The sequence below is a fragment of the Fistularia commersonii genome, chromosome 5 (genome assembly GCF_037954325.1).
Source record: "Fistularia commersonii isolate RoL2024-O1a breed Wild chromosome 5, RoL_Fcom_v1.0, whole genome shotgun sequence".
Lineage (NCBI taxonomy): Eukaryota > Metazoa > Chordata > Actinopteri > Syngnathiformes > Fistulariidae > Fistularia > Fistularia commersonii.
Window position 1 is genome coordinate 12383325 of NC_141288.1, and position 18743 is coordinate 12402067.

The 18743-nt window shown below is 39.6% G+C and overlaps 1 protein-coding gene across 9 annotated transcripts in view; it reads right to left on the reverse strand.

Moving 5' to 3' along the window:
• Positions 1-18743, reverse strand: part of osbpl8 (oxysterol binding protein-like 8) — an 83020-nt gene that overhangs the window by 13114 nt on the left and 51163 nt on the right. For all 9 annotated transcript variants that reach the window (XM_086146856.1, XM_086146861.1, XM_086146852.1 and 6 more), the window contains 12 exons: positions 12855-12928; positions 9324-9404; positions 8864-8965; positions 7356-7559; positions 6071-6155; positions 4575-4740; positions 2648-2873; positions 1932-2116; positions 1488-1569; positions 1260-1358; positions 1081-1177; positions 850-948 (listed from right to left, as the gene is read on the reverse strand). In XM_086146856.1, coding sequence (XP_086002982.1) covers positions 850-948; positions 1081-1177; positions 1260-1358; positions 1488-1569; positions 1932-2116; positions 2648-2873; positions 4575-4740; positions 6071-6155; positions 7356-7559; positions 8864-8965; positions 9324-9404; positions 12855-12928 — 1500 coding nt within the window. The remainder of the gene's footprint in view (positions 1-849; positions 949-1080; positions 1178-1259; positions 1359-1487; positions 1570-1931; positions 2117-2647; positions 2874-4574; positions 4741-6070; positions 6156-7355; positions 7560-8863; positions 8966-9323; positions 9405-12854; positions 12929-18743) is intronic.

Consider the following 18743-nt stretch of genomic DNA (forward strand, 5'->3'; position numbering starts at 1 on the left):
ATTCCTCACTCCGAGTGTCAGACACTTTGTGTCAGTTGGCTGTCGGTGGAGTCATCATGTGCAATAATTCTCCGTATGAGCAATAGATCCATTGTCTTCTGTGATGTTTTACTGTACCACAACCCCTACTCATACACAAAATTACTATATAATCATATACATGGATACATGTACTTATAAATACACATGTATACATGTTGATCTTTACTGTTCTTTTTATTTTATTTTTATTATTCGCTATTTTTATTCTTTATTTTATATAGAGTTCTATTTTAATTCTTCCCCACTTGACTCTGGCAAATGCTTCTTTCAACCAAAAGCAATTATTGGGGGATAAATAAAATATTGTGATTCGGATCACTCACTTCTGATCTGATGGTCAAATGCAGACTGATTTGAAATGGTTGTAGCTTAGCAGTCACTAACTTTATCAACTCTTAAAAGGGCATTGCTTTCAGTTTGCCTTCAGTTCTCAAAAGGAACATTATATTAGAAAACTAAATGTACATGTCAGATAACAAATTTTGCCCATATGTCATAAACAGCAGTGCAAAATTAAGAGCTGAAAGAGTGCATCAGTAGATAAGTTGTTTGATGGAAGAATCAGCAGGCGCTGTGAAAATCTCTTGAAAGTTTATTAAGGGGGTAGATATTTCTCCTTCAAGAGAAACATCAAGAACATTCCATGGTCTTGGGGAAACTGAGGATCAATTTCTGGCAACTAAAAAGATACATTAAGACCATCACGCGCCAATGCGTCAATAATGAAAAAAGCAAAATGCGCATCCCTCCACTTCTGTACCAGGAAGTAGTCTGAGGAAGCTCTCTTCCTTACACTAACAAACTTACCTTTGCAATGAGCGTACGGCATGTTCATGATGTAGTCCTCTCCACGGTTGAGGAAAGTGAGACGAGCCTCCCCATCTAATATGGCTGACAGAGAATTTCCTGTGAAGAATAAATGAGGGTCAACAGCAAACCTTGAGGGAAACTAATAATTCCCCCTGTAAACTCAAATGTAGACTTTATGTGCCTTTGTGTGAGGATTGTATGCATGTATCTGTGCATGTGTGTGTTTACCATAGAACTTAGACTTGGCAAGGATGCTGCCACTGAGGCAGAAGCCATCTTTCCTGTTGCTGACATAAAAAGCTGACACGGGTGGATGATGGGACACCTACATGGATATGCACAGTCACTTTGGATTGATATTAAATGACATGTAATTACATGTTTTCATTCACAAGATGTATTTTTACCTGCTCTGCAATGTAGAAGGTCTTGCTGTTGGTCTTTTGGTGAAGCCACATGCAGCGGTATGTCTCTCCAATAATGGGGTTGTAAGGCTTTTTCAACCCCTGGGGTTTTAAAAAAATAAAAATAAAGCAGATATTAGTAAAAATAGTTAATTCAGACAATGGTGTTGCTTCTCTTGATTTGTATAATAGTATATAGGTTTGGCTGGGGCAGGCATTAAACATCCAGACCTTTGGCTTTTTATAGAACCCGGAGATGTACCACTTGACCACTTTCTTCATCCTGTTGTAGGCATTTTCTTCAACAGCAGCCCTGACAAACGCACACACACACACGCACGCACACGCACACACACACACACACACACACACACACACACACACACACACACATGTGCATGTCAGCTGCAACTGAAAATTTTTGTGACCCTCCTCTCCCTAGCTGTCCTCCCGATATCAAGTATCCACAGTGACAGGAAGATGTGCTTAGGGAAATGTTCTTGATATCCACAACTTAAAAGAGCCCTATAAAATTATCTATGATAGTTTAAAATGAGAGGAGTATAAATGGAAGAATTGTCATTGATTCTGCGATGAGCTTTCAAAACAGGAGGTCATACCATGCCTCAGTGAAAGAGTTCTACACAGAAATAGCAAACTCCATGTCAGTCTTACTCAGAGAGGAAGTCTGCGTGGTAGTAGTAATCTGAGAGCTTGTCCAAAAAGGACCTTGGTTCCAGGATAAAAGTGGGCAGCACCACTTTGGAGAGATCCATTCCGGGCCGCACTTGCTTGAGCAAAGTCCATATTAGGGATTTATTCTCCTCTGACACGGTCTCCGTCTGGGCAGCCTCACCAGCCTAGAGAGGGAAGACATGCAGTGGCGGCTAGTTATGCAACATGGTTGCAACAATACAGCAGACATTTTTTTTTGAAGACCATGTCTTTGATTAGTCTTACTTGAAAAAAAAACCACACTGTTCCTCTTGCACACCCACATACTGCTTTAATTAGCCCAATACTATAAACATTTTGTCTCAGCTCCAGTAGGTGTTTAATTAGTGAGCTGTCGAACTCAGATTTCATCAGTATGGAAATGTGCAATAACACTCTCAGACTCATCATCACGCCTTCACAGTCCCTTCCAGACTCACACAGAATGTAATCAAAGCACCAGAATGTCATAGATTTCCCAAAAGCCTTAGTAGCGGATTGCACAAATTTCTCATCATTATGCAGAAAGCTTTAGTCAAAGTTGTTATTCAAACCGAAGATAAAAACAGTTGAAAGAAATCCTATGGGATACTGGTTTGCTGCTTCAATCCCACTGGGTCTGAAAAGCCTTTTATCAAAAGATCAGTATGAATAAAACACCAGCTTTGAGTTCCTACCTCTCCCAGTTCTTCATGGGATTGCTCCAGATAGGAAGTTTCCCTCAGATGTTCATTAGGGTCCAAATCAATGTACGAGTCATCTTGGCGCTCTGATGTGTCACTGTCACTCTCCTCGCTCTTCTCCAGACCTTCTGGATCTGATTCTTCATGGTCCTGCTCTCCCTCTCTGTCTGACTTGTCAGAATAGAGGTCTGGGTCTTTCAAATGATCACTGTCGTTAAACCTGCAGGAGTAATGGAATAGGGTGGGTTGAGATTTTTGCTAATATACAATGGGGTAAAAAAGTATTTAGTCGGCCACCAATTGTGCAAGTTGAGAGAGAGGCCTGTAATTTTCATCATAAGTACACTTCAACTATTAGAGACACAGTGTAAAGAAAAAATTCTGAACAACAACAACAACAATCACATTATCTGATTTTTGAATAATTTATTTGCAAATTATGGTGGAAAATAAGTATTTGGTCAAGAACAAAAGGTTATCGCAATATATACCCTTTGTTTGCAATGACAGAGGTCAAAGTCTTTCTGTAAGTCTTCACAAGGGTTTCAAACACTGTTGCTGATATTTTGGCCCATTCCTCCATGCAGATCTCCTCTAAAGCAATGATGTTTTGGGGCTGTTGCTGGACAATATGGATTTTCAACTCGCTCCAAAGATTTTCTATGAGGTTGAGATCCGGAGACTGGCGAGGCCGCTCCAGGACCTTAAATGCTTCTTTCGAAGCCACTCCTTTGTTGCCTGGGCGGTGTGTGTTTGGGATCATTGTCATGCTGAAAGACCTAACCACAATTCATCTTCAATGCCCTTGCTGATGCAAGGAGGTTTTCACTCAAAATCTCAAGATAATGACATGGCCCTGTTCATTCTTCCCTTACCGCGCATCAGTCGTCCTGGTCCCTTTGCAGAAAAACAGCCCCAAAGCATGATGTTTCCACCCCCATGCTTCACAATAGGTATGGTGGTATTTGGATGCAACTCAGCATTCTTTCTCCTCCAAACACAAAGTTGAGTTTGTACCAAAAAGTTCTATTTTGGTTTCATCTGACCACAGGACATTCTCTCAATTCTCTCCTGGATCATCCAAATGCTCTCTTGCAAACTTCAGACAGGCTGGACATGTACTGGCTTGAGAAGGGGGACACGTCTAGCACTGCAGGATTTGAGTACCTGGCAGTGTAGCCTGTTACTGATGGTAGTCTTTGTTACTTTGGTCCCAGCTTTCTGCAGGTCATTCACTAGGTCCTCTTGTGTGGTTCTTGGATTTTTGCTCACCATTCTTATCTCATTTTGACCCCACAGGGTGAGTTCTTGTGTGGAGCCCCAGATCGTGGGCGATTATCAGCGGTCTTTTATGTCTTCCATTCACTAGTAAATGCTTCCACAGTTGATTTCTTCACATCAAGCTGCTTACCTATTGCAGATTCAGTCATCCAAGCCTGGTGCAGGTCTACAATTTTGTTTCCTTGTGTCCTTTGACAGCTCGTTGGCCTTGGCCATAGTGGAGTTTGGAGTGTGACTGTTTGAGGTTGTGGACACGTGTCTAATTCTGATAACCAGCTCAAACAGGCGCCATTAATACAGGTAACGTATGAAGGACTAAGGCACCTCTTACAAAAGAAGTTCTGGTCTGTGAGAGACAGAAATCTTGCTTGTTTATAAGTGACCAAATGCTTATTTTCCACCATAATTTGTAAATAAATTCTTTAAAATCAGATAATGTGATTTTCATAATTTTTTTTCGCATTCTGTCTCATAGTTGAAGTGTACTTATGCTGAAAATTACAGGCCTCTATCATCGTTTTCAGTAGGAGAACTTGCACAATTGGTTGTCTTAATAATATATATATATATATATATATATATATATATATGTATATTAACAAACATGGAAACTGAAAGAGGCACTGAATTTTATACTGACTGGAAACCATGCATGTTGTGAGCCCGGAGGAGGCTGTAGAAATTAATGGAGTGTTCTCCCCCTGAAGCCACTGTGCTCATGTCCTCCTTTCCTTCGCGGATCATGGTTCTCTTCAGTAGGCTGGAGCACTTTAGGGCCAGCTCAAGGGCATCCATCCAGCATCGGCCTGGACAAAAAAAAAAATCACATATTTAACACCCTGATACACCATGAGTCTGAAGCTATGGGTTCTCAGAAAAATTTTTCATTCTAGGGTAGATAAATCCAGCGTTGATTAACATCAGATTTCTTCTGTATTCCAACCTTTTTCTGATAATTTTCTAATATTGTCATGAAAAATAAATGACAAAAAACATTTGCAGCATGTTTGCTGACGGAACAAACAATTTTTGACCAGTTGTACTGGGAGATAATCATAAATTTTGAGGAAAGCCAGAGGGACGCAGCGTCATAGTTTGCCTCGTGATCTATCATTAAAATGTGATCCATCTATTTATGAATACTATAGTACTTGATGGTATATCTGTGATACATGAGTTGACATCTATCATGAGGACACCATGTACACGGCAAGCAGAAATGTATTGTGTGCTGAAGCTCACGGAAAATGGAGTGTGATTTCACACACTTCAGCACCATGGACAGAGACTGTGTGCGATACTGACTGGATTACACGTTTCAGCACCACAGACAGCGCCAAGCGGACTGTGGTGCTACTAACTACAAACTACTAACTACTAAGCTACTAACTACTAACACTACGAATAAAAACCATGTTACTACTCAACTGATAACTGATAAAGTGATTTGGGGGAATGAGTGGCTTAAGATTATTATGCTGAAACAGCTACAATAATACACAAATTACCCATTAATAACAAAACAACCTGAGTGGGTCCCCAAAAGGGAAAATAGTTGAATTATCTTCAGATGAACTATGCCAGCTGTTTTAAGCTAAGTGCCTTGAGGACTTTGTTGCAATTCTTTGTACTGATATGTATTCAACCCTGACATGTCTGTCAGCTCAGGTCACATCTGAACAACTCATGACATCACAATAGACCAGCATACACCATTTTCACTTGGAACAGAAGACATTGTATTGGCCCTTGTACAAAACACCAAGGTAGACATACATTAATGTCACATGGATAATGTCAACTTGACTGATGAGGAGGGACACTTTTTTCTAAATTCACCTAAAATGTCTTTTTAAGATATATTTACATATATAATGAGAAAATAATGTCATCACTACTAATCTGAAGCCGATGATCCACCCGGAATGTATATCTAATGCAAACATACCAGAGATTTGTGAAAAATCAAAACAATTTGCTGAAAATTAGTTAATATTACAGAATGACATAAAAATACAAACTCTCAGAATATATCTTCAAGAATGAATAGGGATATTAACTAGTGAGTAAATTCACATGAATGGATCTTTAATAAGCAATTTTAGGACAATTAACAAAGGGGGCAGGGTCTCTCACCATCAGACTCGGAGGCAGCGCGGAAGATGAGGTGGCTACTGGGTAATGGTTGGGTGATGGAGCCTACTGCCTCTCCTTTCGGGCCCTGAAGATAAACGGGGGGAGGGCGCAGTTCAAGTTACACAGGTAGGTGTTATTATCTATTTAAAAAACAAAAAAAAAAAACCCCACTAGATTTTAGTGATGAGCAGGAGAAAGAAATGGATGGTATATTAGAACAGCTGAAGTGAGAAAATAAAAAACTTCATTCAAAATGCCAGCTGTTAATTTTGATTTGAATATTTTCATTGCAAAAACACAAGGGTAAACACATTCAATGCAAAGACAGTTGCAGTTGAAGTGGATGAAAACTGAAACAATTCAAAAATGTCATTGTTAAATGTGATGCTGGCTTGGTAGCTGTATAATATTTTTTCTAATTGTCCAAAATTAAACAAAGAGAAGTTCTTAATTTTGCATTTGTATAGTTAACCCTTTTGAGACAGCAGCGAGACTCAAAGGATTGTTTTTTGTTTTTTAAGCTGAATCATACACTTCCCCTCCTTAGACAGGTATTGTGTTTGTATATCCACTGATCTACCTTACAACTATTGAGCCAATATATTTAAAGAACCTGGAATTATATTATGAAATTGGAGATTTGCCCATAGAAAGACCATAGGGATATTTATGGATGGATCAAAAAAGGACATTAAGTCAGATTGTATGACAGAAGAGGATGTAGAGGAGAAGGTTAGATGGACGGAGTGGATTCACTGCAGTGATACCTGATGGGAACAGTCCAAAAAAAAAAAAAAAAAGATGAAGATATAATGTATCACAAGGGGTCACTAAAGAGGCATTCACTGACAAATCATTAGTTATAACAAAAATAACAATTACTTTTCATGGCATGTTTCATATTAATTGTAAAATGCTTAATAAATAAAAGTATGAAAAAGTAATAATTATTCATAGTTGTCCAATTATTATAGCAACAACTAGTGTGTGAACTTTTGTCATCACAAGTACTGCCAGCTGCAAAATAATTTATAATTGCTTTTAGAAAAAGTAGAAGTTAAAGATTGAAACTTGAAACAACAGATTTACAGACAGACAGACTATTGTGCTGAATTACTTTTGAAAAACACAGACTTTGTGAGCTAATTTAGCATTTTAGTTTTCTGACATCTCTTGTGGATCCAAGAACTTTACAGAAGTGTGGCATTATTTTTCCAGCCAAGACCATAACTTGACCCTTCATGTTGACTGATCTTGGTAGGTTTGGTTGAAGGTATATCCTGACCTTAACAGCCCAGATGGATTGCTCCAAGGGGTGGAAGAGCTTGAAGCAGAAGCCATCTTTCTTTGACGGCCTCTCGATCAGCTCGCAGGCATTGAGCAGCACTGTTCCCACCCACTGGCCATTTTTGTGGGTTTTGTAGATGAGCAGGACGCCTGGTTTCAGCACACACCAAAGTTTGGTCCAGCTCTTTAGGGTTCCGCGGATCTAAAAACACCATTTACTGATTAAAGTTAGTTAAAGAAGTGTCATTGCACTCGCAGTACAGGAATTCATGAAAGGTAAATCGGCACCAACATAAGACACAATCGATAAGCAGTTCTTTAAGTTCTTGAATAGATTTAAGGAAGAAGTGTGGAAAGATATTTCCAAATGCAGCTCCTTTACAAGGAACGATTTGGTGTCATATTTTCATTTGAACATGGTCCTTGAACACTTGAACTTATTTTTAAATGATTTAAAATACATAATATAGAAATATATAATTCAAAATTATAAATCAGAGCAATTTTTAGGTTTTTCAATATGTAGATGGGTAAAACAATTAGATTGACAGACCAATACTAAGGTTAGCTAAGCTTCAAACAAGTTTAAAGATTGTAAGAGTCACTGAGCTGCCTCTAGTACAATGCAAAAAAAGCACTGACATTGTTGCTTAATCTGATAAGTTGGTTAAAGTTGCTTGTGTTGTGTTTCTAAATAAAATTATAATGCTACTACTTATTATGTATTGCAATATACATTTTCAAACCCTAGTACAAATGCATACTGTATAATGAGTTCTCCTCACATAATACAATCGAGAGCCAGGGCTAATATGGTTACAACACATAATTCATAAATTTCTCAAGGACATTTATGTCGATAAAATCCTTTTCTATGTAAAAAAAATTACAAATTATGACAAATGAATAAAATACATTCTGCTTCAGAAACTCATACCTACTGGTCTCTAATACTTTCCTAATATCAATGCCTGTGCAGAGCCTTTATTAATGCATTTGCTGTTCACTTCACACGTAGCTTATTTTGGCGTATCTCACAGCAACAAGTGGTGATGTGATGGGTTTGTTCTAATGTTTACAATCAGGTCTCGATTAAAGTTCAGTGATGTGTCATTGAATCAGATGCTCACTGGTTTGTGAAAATGGAAGGGACATCTTAAAGAACGATAGAGGAGTAACGGAAGTGAGCTAAATCACATTTTCATATAGTCATACTGAAAGAGACACATGAACATGCAAGTGCACACTCACAGAGGATATGGGGCTTCTAACATCTGAGAGGACCAAACACCCCAGGATATATTTGAAGTGTTATTTATAACACTTACTAGTGTTTATATATATATATATATATATATATATATATATATATATATATATATATGTGTGTGTGTGTGTGTGTGTGTGTGAGTGTATAAAAGTCAATATCTTTTTCATCACAAATGACACTAGGACTTTTACATCCACAAAGCAATCTTATAAAAAGGTAAGCAGATTGTATCTCACCTTTAACCAGTCGGCCATGACAATGACAGAAGGATCTGTAATGGTACTGAGGAGCTCCTTGGTTGCCCTCTTCTTTTCTTCCCTGTAGTTTTTCTTTTGCACCTACCGGGAGCACCGACAAAGGGACAGTGTGTTAAGACATCACTCTGCCCTCAACAAACATGAATATTAATATTTCACACTTGGGATGCCACTCAATTTTACTGGAAGCACATCATGAAATTAGATTGACACTTCTGTCTATTCAAAGAATGGCTTGTCTTCTCAGCATATCAGAATGTAAATAATGGTAATGCATTTTGTTTGATATATGGCGGTAACATTGGTATCAGAGCTGTTAGATCACACAGGGCAATTAAGTTCATACCACTTAACCTCTTTTTGTGCATTTTGTACAAAATCAACAGTAAATAAAGACAAGAGTCAAGGTACAAATCACAAGCTCTCCATTATCTGTTACCTTGAGGGACTCCTTCTTCGTGAGTTTTCCTCCCGATGCTGAAACATCCTTGTCCGAGCCATTATAAAGCTTTGTTTCAGACTGTTAATGAAAAAACACAAACATTTTTACCAATAAATCCCCATTATTTTTACCTATGTCTAAGTCTATTTCTTATCTCAATAGAGCCTCTGAAATGTTTGGGTATAATGGGATGTAGTGGAGATAAGACATCCATCCATCCATCCATCCATCCATCCATCCATCCATCCATCCATCCATCCATCCATCCATTTTCCCCCGTTTATCCAGAGTCGGGTCGCTGGGGCTGCAGCCTCATTTCAGTCACTTGTATACCGCAATCTTGTTCTTTCAGTCACCACCCACAGCTCGTGACCGTAAATGAGGGTGGTAATGTAGATCGACCGTGAAACTGAGGGCTGAGCCAAAAGGCGAAGCTCCTTCTTCAGCACAACAGACAAGTACAGAGTCCGCACTGCTGCAGACGCCGCACCGATCCACCTGTCGATCTCCCACTCTGTCCTTCCCTCACTTGTGAACAAGACCCCAAGATACTTGAACACCTCCACTTGGGGCAGGACCTCTCCCCCAACCAGGAGTGGGCATTCCATCCATTTCCGGTTGAGCACCATGATCGTGGATTTGGAGGTACTGATCCTCATCCCAGTCACTTCACACTTGGCTGTGACAGAACGAAATTACATCATCTGCAAGAGCCGAGACTCGATCCTGCGGCCACTTAACAGAATTGGTGACAAAGGGCAGCCCTGATGGAGTCCAACTTACAACCAGCAATGTGGACTAAGCTCCAACACGAATCATACAGGGATAGAACAGCCCATATGATGGAGTTCAGTACCCCATACTCCCAGAGAACCCCCACAACATTGCCCACGGGACACGGTCGAATGCCTTCTCCAGATCCACAAAACACGTGTAGACTGGTTGGGCAAACTCCTATGACGCCTTGAGGACCCTGCCGAGGGTATAGAGCTGGTCCACTATTCCACGGCCAGGACAAAAACCACACTGCTCCTCCTGGGTCCAAGGTTTAACAACTCGGTGGACCCTCTTCTCCAGCACCGCTAGGTAGACCTGACCAGGGAGGCTGAGGAGTGTGATCCCCTTGTAGTTGGAGCACAACCCCAATCCCCCTTTCCGATCCAGTGGCACTATTCCCGACATCCATGCAATGCGGCAGAGGCATGTCAGCCAGGACAGTCCTACAGCTTCCTGAGCCATTAAAAACTCAGGATGGACTTCATCCATCCCTGAGGCCCTGCTACTGAAGAGCTTTTTGGCTGCTTTAGCAACTTCAGCCCCGGTAATAGGTTTGCAGCTCAAGAGTCCCCCGGCTCTGCTTCCGAACTGGAAAGTGTTTCAACGGGGTTGAGGAGGTCTTGGAAGTATTCCTGCCACCTATCTACAACATCTCAAGGTCAGCAGCCCCCCACTCCCACTGTATACAGTGTTGACGGAGTACTACTTCCCCCTCCTGAGCCACTGGATGGTAGACCAGAATCTCCTTGATGCCCGCTGGCAGTCGTTCTCCATGGTCTCCCCTAACTCCTCCCACGCCCAAGTTTTTACCTTGGCAACCACTGAAGCCGCATGCCGCTTGGCCTGCCGGTACCTGTCAGCTGCCTTCAGAGCCCCACAGGTCAGAAAGGCCCAATAAGACAGCATCCCTGACTGCTTGGGTCCACCAGCGTGTTCGAGGGTTGCCGCCCCGACAGGCGCCGACCGCCCTACGGCCGCAGCTCCAATCTGCTGCCTTGACAATGAGAGCACAGAATATGGCCCATTTGGACTCAATGTCCTTTGCCTCCCTCGGGACATTGTTGTAGTTCTGCCGGAGGTGGGAGTTGAAACGCCTTCTGACAGGGGACTCTGCAAGACGTTCCCAGCAGACCCAAACATAATGTGAGGGTCTGCCAGAGATGAGTGATAAGACATATGAAAATAAATTAACTCACAGAACTTCACATTCTGTATAGGTAATTAGACAGCAAAAAACAATAGCATTCCCAAAGTTGAGGCTTTATTTTGAATTCTCAAACTTTAATTCATGTTTCCTCAGACATTCATGACCATAAAAACCAGGTTAGGTATATTTGCAAAGTTATGAGTCAAGATACATACCCGCAGCTGATCTATTGAACTTTTATAATAAATGTCTTTACAATATAAACATTTAATTAATAGAGAGCAGTACTAGCCTCAGTTCACAGTAAAAGCATCTGTACTGAAATCTGACCTACTGCACAAATTATTTTTCTGCAAATTTTCCCTGGTGGTGATTGCAAGGGCAATTTTACCCTTTAAGCGTTTAATGTCAGATCCCAAAAGGTAATATTTTTGGGGATACTCTGTTACTGTAATAAAATGAGACCTTTTGACTTTTAACAACATAAATGTTTCTGCAAATAAAATGAATGTTTGAATTGTTGTCTCAAAAGGTAAAAATACAAATCAGACCTGAGTGACATTCATCACCACTTAGGAAGTGGCCCAAGTCGCAGTGTGGTTTGTGTTGTTTATATCTGACTTGCAGTATACACATGACTAAATAGTCTAATGGCACTAATAGTTAATAAATGACGATGACATTGTTAATCAATTGATATATTCATGGCATGGGTGGCTACAAAGCAATCTCTCTTTCACAATCAGTACAAAACATATTTACCTGATAAACTGAATTATAAACCCTGTTTAAATCGATTGGTAGACAAAAGCGACACGATTGTTAATTGGAAAATCAACTTTCTTGCTCCTCTCAAGCTCATTTGTTCCCACGGTTGTTCTAGCTGAGCCTGGTTAAAAAAAAACAAGCCTATAAATGTCAGTGTGGGTGTGTCTGCCAGCTCTCCTAACAAGCCAATGTGGCTGATTTAGAATATAAAAACAGACTAGGATGTGTTGGAATCCTTAAGCATCGCTACTTAAAGCTGAATGCGCCAACAGCCAGGTAAAGAGAAGGGTTGATAAACACCAAAGCACAAAATTGCTCTCTTTCACCCCCTTTTGGATGAGACTTCAGAAATTCCAGTTATGATCAGTGAAAACATAGCTGAGGCTGGATTCTGTTTCTCAGCTTTCAAAGGTTGTTGATAGCGGACCCCTGAAGATTAATTCAAGTCTGCAGATATGGCTTCATCCATATCTTGTCACGCTTTTGGAAAGCCTTCCTGACAGAAGGCTTTGAAGCTGGCCAGAATTAACGTAATCTTTGGACTGATGAGCGCGTCATGTGTATTCATGATTTACAGTTGTGTCAAGTAATAGGATTCCTTTCTGATGCAACAGTTTCTGTTGTAAATCAGAGCTATTGTATGACTTTATTAAAGATATGTTTGGTGTGCACAGTGTACATAATGGGTGAGACGCTGTATGTCATCAAATGCCAGAAGCCAGACTGGATATGAATTATAAGACTGCATGTAGGGCAGTAATTCTTTTCTCATCATAACACACAGCAAAAGCAGATCATCTCCACTTCCTAGTCATAAGATTTTGGTTCATTTTTACCTTGCTTTTGGATATGGAATGTGAGTCTTCTTTCAAAGGCAGAGGCAAGAGGTCCTCCTTCCCTCTTTCGAAACCTGCAACAAAAACAACAGTGAATGTTGCTATCCATACTGATGAGTTGCTAGGGTTGGTGCATTTGCAGCATATAGGAGGACGCAAAGTGATCTCGGCCAACACCGAGCATGCTGACAGGTAACCTGGGGGATAAATATGGGCATCAGAGGGCAGCATGACCCCATCAAAGTGATCTTTCCCCGTGTATATTGTTGAAGATGTCGAGTCCGACAAGAAATGCAGCAGACAATGACACTGCAATAAATTATCGAACACACAAATATCAATGGACAGTCGAGGTAATGAAATTGGTTGGGGAAAAAAACTTGAAATTAAAAAACTGCATTTTACAATGAGCTATATCTATGAAAATGGTGAAACCTTCTTGATTATAAGGTTCCTGTTGGGTACTTGGGCAGGGGAGGGTTCCCCTCCAAGACCATCCACTCTAAGCTACTAGAAGCAGGATTGGTGGTGAATGGGTGAAAAGCTACAACCAACAATTTGCTTGATCACAAAAACATCATTTGTTTTTCTTTTGTCATCTCTAACTTTATAACCTGCGGTCATTTGAAAGACTGACTGCTGCTGTTTACATCTTTTGTAAAAGAACAGATTTTGACCCACTTCATCCTCACTGCTGGATGTAGGAAAATAGAGCAGTTTCCAATGCTTGTGCGAAGAGCCATGCAGTGGAGTACTTTGATGCATTTGATGGAGCGTTGTCTGGTATAAAAATCAAAGTCCTCTTGAAAGATGTAGACAATTTCCCATACCACTGCTTAAAGAAAGTGTTTTCAAAAAATTGGCAGTAGGTCTGAGAGTTGAGTCCATTTTCAACCCGAAAAGGTCTCACTAGCTCATCTTTAATAATACCTGCCCTAACCAGTACCCCACCTCCACCTTGCTGGCATCTGAGTCAAAGTGGAGCTCTGTATCCATTACTGATCCAACCACTGGCCCATTCATCTGGTCTGTCAAGAATCACTCTCATCTCATAAGTCAACAAAACCTTTGAAAAAAAATCTGTCTTCAGATATTTCTTGGCCCATTCTTGACATTTCAACTTATGCGTCTTGATCAGAGGTGGTTTTAGCCAGTCTCACCTTGGCCATGTCTCTGAGAACAGAACACCTCGTACTTCTTGACACTCCAGGTAGGTTGCAGCTGTGGAATACGGCGGCACTGGAGGATAATAGGTTCCTAGTAGCTTCATGTTTGACTCTTCTCAAATCTTTGGTGGTAAATTTGCGTCTTTTCTTCTCGAGATGTTTCTTGTTGACTATTTGCAGCAAAATGTTTGATGGTTCTGTGACCATGGCCCAATATCTTAGATATTTCAAGAGTGCTAAATCCCTCTGAAAGACTGTTAAATGTCTTTTTTTGCCCTTTTTCCCGAGGAGCAGAATCTGTCTAATAATTATGCACACCTTGACTTAGGGTGTTTAGGCTACACCCTCCCTCATTACATAAATACACGCAACCTGATATGCAATAAATCCAATAAGCATTCAATTTTATAAAGCTTGAAGTTGGAAATTATGGATAAAATTATGATATGGTCAAAATAATCACTTATATAATCACAGCCTAATAATGGTTCACAAGGGGGATTAAAATGGACAATAAAAATGAATAATATTGTCAGAGCAAATATTATTTCTGGAGCTAAGAAATGGTTAAGTACTTTCTACTGCATAGCTCCCTGAGGTCTGTTAAGTTAATAACAACAAGATTTTTCTGATCCAATATTGCAGTGATGTGACTCCATGCATTAATGTAAATAGATAATCAGAACCCATGACTACTGACCTCTGAAAAATTCCAAAGCGAGATACAGATTAGAAAGACGAACAGTTAATGTGAGAGAAAAAAAAAAATCACTGGGCTGTATGAGGTGCACTTTGTTCATTAAGTGAGCCTGTCTTCGTTTAACACAGAAAAGGTAAAATTAAAACACCTTTTTCCAGCAGACTCAAACACCAAGCTAATGCCATGCAGTCGGCTTTGTTGCCAAGATCAATAGCGTCTTTTGTTCTCAGACAGATCTTGTTTCAGTGGTACCTCAGTTGTCCCACCAGACCATCTGTGCCCACTTGACAGACACGTCACCATGCCAACTTCAGCTGGAAAACAACTCAAGGGTAATTCAGCAGCTATATCGAGCCACAAGAGAGTACATGACTCATCATCAGCTTGCCTCAATTTTCAATTCATAGGGAAGAGACAAGGATAATGTAATCGGGATGTCGGAAATAAATAAATAGATGGATAAATAAATGAATAAATAAATAAATAGTTGTTCTCCTGTCTGTTCAACCCATGCAAAGTCACTCATTCCAGTCATCAATTTCATGAGTTTTCAACAGACCCTCCTAAACAGATTGCACTGCTGGCATGTTCAGGTAAAAAATATCAGATATTTCAGGTACAAAAGGATAGGGTGGTGTACATTTTAATGCTAGGTTAAAGAGCGTTAAGTGGTTTTTAACATTGGCCATAATCTCTATTTCAAGCCCAAAAAGAATGGATGTTCTCCTTTTAAGCAGTCAGTCTCTGAGCCAGATTACATTACTGATGTAATAATTTCACTTTAAAATGAAAAGATGTAAAAAGCATGGATGGTCTTCTATGATTTTTTTGACCCTCGCAAAATTGCCCAAAATAGTGTCATAATATTGTCATAGTGCTGACAGATGCCACAGGGAAGGGATTGGGTCCTGCCAGTAGACGGGATTTCTCAGATGTGACAATCCACTGAGGTGTTTGGCCTGGTGGATACAGGACTCAAATAAGACATTTCTATGTCACCCTAAAACATAAGTGAGCTTGTATCTGTGTTATGCTAACTGTATCATGTCAGGTCAATGTTATGTGAGTTTTCTCTGAAATAACTTTTATTCTCTACTGTAAATAAATGGGAAAATGTGTCTGGAAGATCATACATCAATAACCTTGAGTATTTAGTCCAGTTAATTGGGGTATAGTAATTTATCATGATAGTTGTGTGAGAAAACTTGAATGAAGCTTTATTGTTCCATATGAAATTTTCTCTGTACCCACTGAAAAACTGATTTTAAACACTTAACTGAATGCATGACTTGTGAGAACTCAGACACTATGAAGGTCGGATATTCAGCTGGCACAATTTCAAAGTGAGAAATTGAAGACTCAAGGTCAAAAACAATGAGAATAAAATATGGAACGACATTGGATACATCTAGTTTTCAGCAGTTCAGGATCTTAAGAAATAATTAATATAAACAGAATATTTTTAAAGAAGAAAAAGTGTTAGTCGTATTTTACCTTTTTAATGTGGTCATTGTTATGTTTAACTACTCAAAAAAAAATCCCAAAAAATAGTTATACAAATAATAAGAATACTTCTACTACTGCTACAACTGCTGATAATAACAATCATAATAATAACAATAAACATCCATCTTCTGCCTCTTATCCTGTACTAAGGGTTGTGGAATTAAAAACACATGTAGAATTTATTTAAAGTATAATGTATACTTTAAATAAATTCTACATGAGTGTTTTCTGTTCTACCATTATGCCTGAAGTGACTATGATTCATTATGCTTGATTAAAACACCTTTGAACTATGTAATGCGTTCTTGTAAAACTGGAGGTCAGCATCAAAATCACATAATGTGCTTTAGAGATGGCAAAAATCGACTTGGGGTACATCCCATGTGGAACACAATGTGGAACACCCTGTATGAGGACTTGGCTGGCCCCTATACACAGTTCTTGCTGCGAGCTCGGTTGTGTCTATATTAGGCATACTGTAGTTACATGGTTGATGGGAATTATACTGGAATGACTATGTGTGGAGTCTACTCAGTATAAGCAAACTGTCATGGGGAGAAAAAGAAATAGACCAAAGCAAAACAAGCATCACAACATTTTCTACTCATGTAATTTATTGTTCAGTGTATGAATGTCTTATATTGAAGTTCTGCAGCCTGTGTGTTTATACTGTATGTGTGTGTGTGTGTATGGGGTGGGGTTGGGGGCACTTGGGCAATAGGGGACTCACTTTCTACTGCAGACAGACGAGAGTATTTGCCTTTAAGAACTTGTGCTGCAGTGATCTGACTCTGCATCAAAGATCACAGACCGAGGGGAGAAGGCGAGGCAGAGAGAGAGAGAGAGCAAGAGCAAGAGCGAGAGCGAGAACAGACGGGGAGAAACAGAGGAAATGCTGCGTGTTGCTCCATTCGATATCTCTACATCACAAATTGAGAAGTATGACTCATGCAATACCCAACCCCCCAGAACGGTAGGTATAAGTAGTTTGTTTATGACAATTCCATTTCGATTCGGTTGGGCCAGTAGGGCTGCTGCCATTTCATGAAACACTGAGTGTTATGAATCAGTAATTTACCACCCTATTTTTTAGCTGGTCCCTCATACTCTCGTGAAGCTCCACATTAAACCAGGCGACTGACAGGAAGATGAAACTGTAGTGGTGAACAACACTTGAAAACACCCCCAGGAGAAAGAAATATGTTTTAAATGACACTAGGGTTCTATATTTTGCAGAAAATGCGACAGCTGTCATGGCAACTGGTGACCTGAGAACAAGTGTCGGCCATAAGTTTTTACAACGCGTCAATTTTAAATTGTAGGGCTCTTACCATGGAAACCCATGGTAATCCATTCTCTGATTTTAGCCGCAGAGTAAGGGGAAAGGGAAAGGGGAGGTCAACTGAAGTGAAGGGACATTCCTTTGACTGTTACAATACATCAAACTACAAAGTAACAGTTATAGAGCAACCAGGAATGACCACATATTTGCATTTACCTTGGGCCATTGGATAAAGTGAAAAGAAAATAACATTAGTCCCAATAATTTACATGTTACCAGGGAACAAAAAGCATAATTTTTAAGGTTCAAATAAGAACAAGAAACTGCAATGCTATGAAAAGGTGAAGTAGGATAGAAAGAACTTTGTGAGTAAAATCAAACTATTTTAAAAGGACTAGTTCAATCCGTACGCTTTCTTTTTCAGTATTTTTGATGGAAGAATACAAGAAAATTTAGGCCTTTCATGCAGTATGATAAAAGACAGCTGAATCAATAGGAAAACAATTTCTAAACCGATAGTAAGTAGGATTCACATATTCAGTCTAAGGAAATCTATACAACTTTCACAGACACTATGAAGTAGTCCATGCAATTTAGACATGATTGAATTCTTTTTCATCAGATACTTCCCCTGCGATACGTAATAAAGTGTATGACACATGACACACAGACCTTGCAAATGCAATAAAGACATGTTAGAAAATCAATAATAATGAAGTTGTACTAAATGGTTCACTGTAAACTATTCAAAACACTGCAATTTCCACATTCAAAGGCTGGTTAATAAATGGTCTACAAGTCCATTAGGATATCAATCAAGAAGCAAAGCATTTCTAAACACCAATGAAATTCCAAAGCTAAGTATCTTTTTACCAATTAGCCTTATTCTCCTGTTTCTTGTGGTAATACAGGTCTTCCTCAGAAACACATTTCGGTAATTTATCTCAGTGGCGTGACCTCCCACTTAATATTCAAACCTAAAGAATTTGCCAAATCATGCTGACCTCTAGAGGAGTCCACTCGGGCACAACGTTCTCTGGTCTTAATGGCTCTATAAAGATGTCATTTGTAACACGAATCGATTCTTTCCTCTCTGTCTGCTATTATGGATGAAACTGTTAACAAAAAAAGCCCCCCCCAAAAAAGACAATTTGAATCTGCCAGCACAGCAGTAAACAGTGGACAGGGATCTCATAAAGAGCTTGTTTTTTATTTCAATAATCTGGCAGTAGGTG